We start from the raw sequence: 9,212 nt of genomic DNA, 5'->3' as shown, positions 1-9,212 counted from the left end.
AATTTTAAAAATAATTTAATAATGCGTGTTTAAAAAGATATAAATAGAGAATATATTTTAAAAATTGAAAATACTACTACATAATTTTTAATATGGCAATATACATAGAGATTATATTTAAAAAATATTATTAAAAATGAAAGAAAATTAGTATTTTAATATTTAGAAATTATAGGAAAGTAAAAAATAAAATTTAATAAAATGAAGAGAGTAATTATTGATATTATTATAGAGAAGTCATGTAGACGTGTTGAATCCATAAACTAGAGAATCTGATTAAATTGATTTGGATGATGTTGTTTGAATTTCATTAATATTATGTACTTGAAGACAACAACTCTCAACTCATCCCACTTGTGGGGTATCATTCAATTATTAATTATTAAGGATCATCATCCCCACCAATTAACCATATTTTTAAATAATCTAAAATATTTATTTATTTATTTATTTAAACTATGTAGATTATTTTTTTTTATACAAATATACTGATATTTATTTTAAAAAAAAGTAAATCTATTAATTATTTTTTATAAAAAAATAATTAATAGTGTTTAAATAGAGTCGGAACACCTAAGATTACCTTGTGGAAGATGGAGGGCCAAAGAGAAAAAAAAAATAAAAATCTCTAAAATTCTTGATAATTTTTCTGATAATGGTAGTCGGAGTCACCAACGGAATCCATTCACGTAGCTGAGATTTTCAAAATTGTTAATAAAGTGATCACTGTCGAAACTTTTCCTGGAAAAAAAGGTTTAGAAACATTTAGAATCAAATTAAAGGCAAAAGTTATCTTTATCTTTTTCTTTTTTTTTTTCAAAAACAAAAAATTATTATTTTATTATCTCCTGCATAAACCCATATTTCTCTTTTTTTTTTTATGCTTCATCTTTTGAAGCATTTCCCAGAAGGTCTCTCTCTCTATTTCTATTTTCTTGGATTTTGTCATCATCATGTGCTAGCTCATGGCTGTTTCCCTTTAATTATTTGAATAATTCATAATTTATAATTCTTTTCATATTATGGTTCTCACTGAAAATTAAGTATGAAAAAAAGAAAAAGAAAAAGAAAGCTTGCATGGCTGATGATATGTATGATTCCTTTTATATTTATTTTCTTTAAATATATATATAATTTATTCTTTTATTTATTCACACAAAGAGAAATTTAGGTAAGGAAGTGAAGAAGAAGGACTTTGTCTATGTATATTCCTTTCTTGAGCTGGCTTCTACATTTTTGTTGACTTAAGTGATATATTTAAATAAAATAAACACAAAATAATAATTAAAATTTGTTTTTCTTATTTTTGTTTAATAACTAACCAGTAATTAAGAATATTTAATTTATTAAAATAAATAGCTAAACACACTCTTCTGAAAAGTGAACTTACTATGCAAATCATGGGAACTGAATTTTTTTAATTTGTAACTTATTCCAAAATAATAATAATAATAATAAAAGAATGCCACATCTGTTTCTCCATTCTCTCGTTTAAATCTGACTTGGCAAAATTTGATAGGCCAGTATAGGAAGTTCTCGTGCTACACATCTTGGGACCAATGTTGTTAAATATAGTCCTAGAGGAATTAGGTTTATCCATACATATAATATATTAATACGTAAAAATTTAGTCCGACAATAATTACATCTCAGAATATATGAGAGATTTTATATTCTACTCTCACAATTTTTTATTTCTGTTTTAAAAAAAATTATTATATTTTAATTATTTAATATTTAAAATTACCTAATTATATTTATAACATAGTCATCAATATTTTTTAATTATATTTCACAAATTAATTGATTTGAGTAACCGATCTAACTAGATTATGAAATAATAAAATAGAGCATAATTATAATAAATAATTTTTAATTAAATTGAAATTATATAAAATATAAAATAACTTGATTTAAACAAGTTTTTTCCGATAATAAGAAATGAAATTATTGGAGATGGCTGAAAGTGTAAAGAGTATGAAGGCGTCACTCTTTCTATAACATCATAGCGAAAGAACACATAAGAAAATTAAAAAATTTAGGATGTTTGGGCAAAAGCCCTAAAGCCTACAACTCAACAATCATAAATCATTTGTTTGTGTTCAATTTTCTTATTAATTATTAATTTAGAATTATCCATACGTCACTTTGTCTATGACGTGTTCTTTCCTCTGTGGTCTCACTTTTCTTACGCCGCATTTGCCTCCCGTTAATTTAGCCTCCTTAATCATTTTTTTTTATTTTTTTTTCTTATTAATCTTAATCTTTTTTCATACTAAGATCCTACTCAGCTTTTCTCTTCCTCCATTTTAATTTTACTTATTTATTATTAATCATACAAATTTATTTTTATAAAAATCAACAATGAATAATTAAATTCAATAAACCTTAATAAATTAGTTTATACTAAAAATTTATTTATATCTAATTGTATTGTTGTATATATATAAAGAAAAAAATCTCAACATGGAAGTGGGCAATTTAGGAGGAGGATGGTGATCATCTCATTGATCGATCAATATCGAATTCTAAACAGTCTCATGACTATGACTTGATAATTAATAGCCCTCAAAGAATATTTTTACACATGTAGAAATAAGTAATATTTTATTTAAATTGAAAAAATTATTGAATTAAATTAATATAAAAATTCGGTTGATTTTTTTTTTCCGTTTGATTTTTCAGTTAATTAATTATCTGCATTGTTTTCCGACAAGCTCATAACCCAACATTAATTACTGTCTTTGTGCTATCCATGTTCCCTCGTGGTGTAAATATTTATCACAGTATCCGAAAATGACCCGTTATCTATCTCCATCTTCGTATGTCCTGTTCAGTTTTCTTGTGCATGTTGTGCAAGTTTCCTGCCTGAAGTTGAGAGGGCGTTTTTGACTTTATGTTGACGTTACATGTCATCCCATATTATTAGCTTCTAATTTTCTGTCGTAATATCATTTGTTTATTAGTAAAAATATGTTTAATTTATCCTCAACAAATAATTAGATTATTAGTAATTTATTTTTTAAATAAATAAATAGAAGTGAAAATGAAAATTGAATTATATTAAATGGGTGGCTAAATATATATAAAAAAAATAATATATATATATAGGTAGGGGTGACCCCAAATCCAGTCATCACCTAGACATCTATAATGTAACATCCTTAATTATTATGATCAGATGATACATGTTGTGACAAATACGCTTTTGTCCATATTTCCATTATTATTGCCTTTCTAGTACATTACTCATCCCAGCCAAAAGAACAAAAAGTAAAAAATTAAAAATTTCACTCAAAATATCATTTATTCAGCTAAGATAAGTTCCACCATATTATGTAATTTGACATATGTGGGACCTAATGTCCTTCATCATTAGTGGACCCCACAATAATCATACTGGCCCACCTTTCTTGAATCGATCCAAAATTATTCTTCTGTGATCAAAAATTGAACAGATGGGATGGGCATGATTAAAAACATTCATCTCTTTTTTTTATTATTATTTTTAAAACATTTTTTTCCAGCTATTTATTTGATTTTTCGTTTTTTCTTGAGCTGTCCATGTTTTAGGTCTTAGATCAATCACAATGATTCACGTGCTTGGGACATTTTGTTCTTGGGAATTTTATTAAAAGACAATATGGCCCTCTGATGGAATGATCCAACCATTTAATTATTAAATTCATACATATAACATAAATTTATTTTATTTCTAAGTTTATATATCATTAAACATTCTACTATTTATTCTGGAAAAAAAAAAGAAAAAAAAATCAAATAACGATAGGATTTTAATTCTACAATTATATAAGGTTTAATTAGTTAATGAATGGCTAAATTAAATTAGTGATTTAATTAAATAATTAATTAATGGAAAAGATTAAATTCTATGGAGATTTATCATAGTGATGGGAAGAGAAAATAATAGGAAGTGGGTTGAATAACAATAATAAAAGTGATGAATCAAATCAATCCATAGAAGAATATACACATTGGATGGATATGATTGCTTGATGAATGATTTCTTTCAAAAAAGGCAACGCGTAGAGCGCGTGAATTAACCCCACATCATACGTATAATTAATAATTGTAATATTGTAAATTAATAATTATTATTTATGCAAGTGAAAAATAAAAAATGTTTAAATTATAAATAAAAAAGGGGTGTTTTGGAAGGTTTCTCTAATAAAAATGCATAGATTTTTGTCCACATATATATATATATAAAATATATATATTATTGATTTAAATTTCACAAAGATTTCTTGTAAATTTGGTTTTTGTTGAAACTTCCCACTATAACTAACTAGTTATACAACCATGGACCCTTACTAGAATATTGTAATAAATTCTAACCAGCCAAACTCAGTTTAACTATAAATGTCCATCACCACCAACTCTTTCTTCTCCATATTTATTTATTTCAAAATCCCAAAATCTTCCATTTCCATTCTCTAACTTCCTCTCCAAATTTTAACTTTGGGAAACAAAACCTTGTATTCTGTCTTAAACCCTTTTCTTTGTTTTGCCTTCCGACAGACAACAAAAGAAAGGAAATTAAATGGGGCTACGAGACATTGGAGCAACTCTGCCTCCTGGGTTTAGGTTTTATCCTAGTGATGAGGAGCTGGTCTGCCATTATCTTTACAAAAAGGTCACAAATGAAGAGGTTTCTAAGGGTACTTTGGTTGAAATTGACTTGCATATTTGTGAGCCATGGCAGCTTCCTGGTATGTCTTCATTTCTCAGCTTACCCATCAACGGTTTCTTCAATTTTCTTCATCACATACTCTCGACATGATTGTTTTCTTTCTGTTTATTTAACTAACTTAACAGAAAAGAATTGTTCTTCGTTTCCGTACGAGGTAAAACATACTAACATGGGCTCGAAATTCTCAGCTGTTTTAAATCACACTCTACGCATATATATGAATGATAATGTTTGGAGTTCTTTTCCTTTAATTTCTCGAGAAAATATGTTAAGCTCAAGAAAAGCTGAATTAAATCAGTTCAACGGTTAATTATAACGCCTGTCAATCCTAGAAAGGCTTTGGTTTCTTGTTTTCTGAGTTATATCAATGTCTTCTCAGCCGTCGAAGGTTTTTTTTTTTTAATTCTTTAGATTATTAGTAAGCTTAATATTATTATGGCCATATATATTATCTAGCTATATATCTTTCTTTTTCCCTGTTATTTTTTGCCCTGTAATATGTAGATGACGAGAATATTTCTGTCAGCCAAAATTCAAGAAAATAATGATTTTTTTTTTTAATTTTTTATAAATCCACTCTCATTATTCGTACCAGAACAAGACTTACTGCATACACACCACCTTTCGTGGGGATGCTTATCCTCTCTGTAGTAAGCATCGCTTACATGCCAAGTCTTATATGCCAGAAACCGCGTATTCTCCATTATCAATACAGTGTCTCAACTTCTCTCTGTTTTTCTTTTTTCCTAAGCTTTGGTTGTAAAATAGTATGGTTTTCAAGAACTATCTATGCATGTAATTACCTTGCTGGTCTCCACAATTTTTTTAATAGCTAGTGCTTTAAAAAATAAAAAATAAAACTAACACTATTCAAATTGGTAGAACTCGAGTTCAATCCTTGAAAAATTATTGTTGAAAGCTACCACAAATCTTGAAAGGATATACAGTTCCGGCTAAGTTGACGTATATGGTCTACAGTAAAGAAAAACTTTTGTTTTGGCAACAATGTTTCCTACTCGTATAGTTTTTCCCATATTTTCTTCTTGGTTTGACTTGTATTGATCTTTCTTTTCTTTGTAATTTGGTGATGAGGTGAATTAAAATTTCATATCATAGAAAAAAAAAAACATATAAAATAATTTCCATGCCGTTAAGAGAAGCTATGTTAAACAATTAAGCGATCTTGACTTCACTATCTTATGTCTCAAGCATTTATTTGTTGATACGTGTGGCTAGCTTCTTCTCTTGTATAATTCCACCACCTATACCATGAGTCAAACTATGGACCAATGCATTCTTGCCACCAATTCTACCAGTAATTATAAACTAGAATAGTAATTCCATGTAATCAATTATATATATAATAACAAATAATAAATATTTAATATTTTTTTTCAGTACTTTTTTAGTAAATAAATATAACTAAATTTTGGTTTAATTTTCTTCAGTGTTTTAATCCTAAGTACGTGAAATAAATAAAACTAAAACTTACCATTTTTATTTTTTTGGGGGGGGAAATATTAGAGGTGGCTAAGCTCAATGCGACAGAGTGGTACTTCTTCAGCTTCAGAGACCGGAAGTATGCAACCGGATTCCGAACCAATCGTGCAACGACATCTGGGTACTGGAAAGCTACAGGGAAAGATCGTACGGTTCTGGACCCAATTACTCGTGAGATTGTAGGGATGAGAAAGACCTTAGTGTTCTACAGGAACAGAGCTCCCAATGGAATTAAAACTGGTTGGATCATGCACGAGTTTCGTCTGGAGACCCCACATATGCCTCCCAAGGTGAGTTCATATCCAAACAATATAATTATTTAATTTTCACTTTTAATTAATACTATTAATAGAATTATAAAACAAAATACGAGAATGTAATAGAAATTTGCAGGACACATAATGAATAATTGAATAGAGTTTTAAGAGACAGGAACTAGCTTATAATAGGCAAAGGTCGATGTTGTCTGAAAAGAAACTCAGAAGAAAATTAATGATATGTGTAGGAATTTCAGTGAGTGGTTACTCTCATGCAAGCCATGCAGTTGTCCCTTTCTTGTCTCCCACATGCATTGAAAATTCAATATCTAAAATTTTCTGTGGTTTCTGCTTAAGTTGGCCATGATTTTAGATTGAAATTAATATTATTTTTCTAAATATTATTATTACACAGGAGGATTGGGTGTTGTGTAGAGTGTTCAACAAAAGCAAGGGAGACAATAACAGCAAATTATTTGATCATCAGCAGTTCATGTTTCAGAGCTCAACTAGTCATAATGCTCCTTTCAATTATTTAGCAGCTTCTGCTTCAAGTGATCATCAGCAGCAAATTGCTTCATTATCATCATCTTCAGCCACCCCAACTCATCATCATTATCATCATCATCAAATGAGTTGTGACAAAAGCTCGCTGATAAACCTTCTTCAACTTTCCCAAGAAACAAACACCAACCCTTTGACAGCGGCAACGACGACTACTACTACTGATATGAGCTCCAAAGGGGATGATGATTATGGATTCTTGTGGGAGGATATGAATTTGGAAGAAACTAGCTTGGGAGATGGAGGAGCTTCAAGCTTGGAGAATATGAGATTTGAAATGGGTAATAACATGGTTTTCATATGAAATATTAATCAACAATAATAGAAGAAGAAGAAAAAAAATACACATATAAATATCCATTTGTTAATTTATAATGCATTTGTGTTGTTTGGGATTTGAGGAACAATTCAAGGTTTGATTGTTTCAAATGTTGTTAATTAGGAATTAAGATTGTATTAGGGTTTTTTTTTTTTTTTTTTACAAAATTTGGCATCTCTGTACAAAATTATATTAATATAATATCAATCGTTAATCATGGTGCTCTTCTTTATTTGCTAAAATTAAATAAAAAAAAAAAAAATCTGTTTTGGGATTCCCTAAATCACAAGAAATTAGGTTTGCTTTTGGTTAAGATTCGCTACACTAGATATTGCTATATATCCTCACAATTCTTTTTTTATTTAAAATTTTTTATTTTAAAATAAATAATTAATAATAATGGATGGTAATTATATAAAATGAATTTTATTCCAAAGCCTTTTAGAATTTTTTCTTTTCTTTTCTTATTTTCAAAACTCTCTTTTGCTTTAGAAAACACTGCATGTTAATAAATTCTTCACCCACATGATCTCAAATACTTTTATTTTTACTTATTAAAAATAGTTTTTAAAAAAATTAAAATCTTTAAAAAAATAAAAGAAATTAATATACCTTTGTATTAATTCCAAATTAAAAATTTTTGAAACCACACTTTATTATTTATTTCATTGGTTATTGGTTTGACAAATTATAATATAAATACTGTAATTATATATATATATATGCTTTTGCTTTATTCATTTTCTATGTTTCTTTATTCATTTTATGCCTTATTCATAAAGAAATCAGAGGCTTTCTTTGCTTGAGCTTCTTTTCTTTTTCCTCTGACTTTTGTTTGATAATTGAGATAGACATCCATGAATATTTTTCAACTCTCATCTTTAATTAATTAACATGACTTTAATAATCATTAACCAAAAAATAATTATATTTTTATTTAATCCTTTGTTGATTATTTATTGCTCATACTAGGGTTCATCATTGGCAAAAAAAAAAAAATTTTTTTAAAAGAATAATATCCCATGAATCGAGTTCATTTCTTCCCTTCCTATCTTAACAAATACTAATATATTTTAAGTTTAGATAATAATATTTTTACTTATTGTTTTAATATTATTAAGATAACAATTTCATTAATAATTTTAAAATCGTTACAAATAAAATTATTTTTTTATTATATAATAAATATTCTAAAATTATAATTTTAACAATGATTTTTATCAAAAAAAATTGTCTTATATTAAATAGATATAACAGATTTTTAAACTCCTTTTATTTACCTATAATTATAATTAAAATATGTAATTAAAACAAGCTTATCTCCCAAAAGAAATGTTTGTTGAAAAGTCTGAGAAGCGATTGAAGTCAGTTATCAAAGAAGAAAAGAAAAGAAAAAATTATTAAAATTATTTATTATATAAATGATATAATTTAGGGCGATGGCCAGAAGAAAAACCATAAATAATATTAATTAATATATAATTTAGTGATAAGTATTTATAATCTTACAATATATGAAGTTTTGTGAAATTTTATGCGTGGTGCCCAGTTTGGCATAGTTGAATAATTAAAGGTTAGATTCGATTTCTCCATCTCAAATCCTCCCGTGACAAAATTTATAAAACTCTGACAAACAATGCCATATTGTCTTAACCATTCATTCCAAATTACAAACTCCACTCTTCTTCTTTTTTTCTTTTTTTTTTTTTCAAAAAAAAAAAAAAAAACTACTAACAATATGGCAATTACATGGCATATGCATAATTTGGGAGAAATTTACTTTGTGCAAAACAATCAATTGGCATCTAAACTGTGATTTAAAGATATATTTAAACTAATAAAATAATTATTTCGAAAG

General features: G+C 27.1%; 1 protein-coding gene across 1 annotated transcript; it reads left to right on the top strand.

The window, feature by feature from the left end:
• Positions 1 to 4,355: 4,355 nt before the first annotated feature.
• LOC110629720 (protein CUP-SHAPED COTYLEDON 3) lies at positions 4,356 to 7,571 on the top strand. The gene is made up of 3 exons (XM_021776814.2): positions 4,356 to 4,733; positions 6,239 to 6,504; positions 6,887 to 7,571. The coding sequence occupies exons 1-3, from the start codon at positions 4,565 to 4,567 to the stop codon at positions 7,337 to 7,339; spliced, it is 888 nt and encodes a 295-aa protein (XP_021632506.1). The 5' UTR covers positions 4,356 to 4,564; the 3' UTR covers positions 7,340 to 7,571.
• The last annotated feature ends 1,641 nt before the right edge of the window (positions 7,572 to 9,212 follow it).

The sequence above is a fragment of the Manihot esculenta genome, chromosome 13, assembly GCF_001659605.2.
Source record: "Manihot esculenta cultivar AM560-2 chromosome 13, M.esculenta_v8, whole genome shotgun sequence".
NCBI classification, from domain to species: domain Eukaryota; kingdom Viridiplantae; phylum Streptophyta; class Magnoliopsida; order Malpighiales; family Euphorbiaceae; genus Manihot; species Manihot esculenta.
Note: the sequence above shows the minus strand (reverse complement) of the source record. Positions and strands in the feature narration are given on the sequence as shown.

Excerpts from the sequence above, each read along its gene's own strand:
- LOC110629720 (XM_021776814.2), top strand. The coding sequence starts at position 4,565 with ATGGGGCTACGAGACATTGGAGCAACTCTGCCTCCTGGGTTTAGGTTT. Across the intron at positions 4,734-6,238 it reads TGAGCCATGGCAGCTTCCTG|AGGTGGCTAAGCTCAATGCG; the intron begins GTATGTCTTCAT and ends GGGAAATATTAG. Across the intron at positions 6,505-6,886 it reads CCCCACATATGCCTCCCAAG|GAGGATTGGGTGTTGTGTAG; the intron begins GTGAGTTCATAT and ends ATTATTACACAG.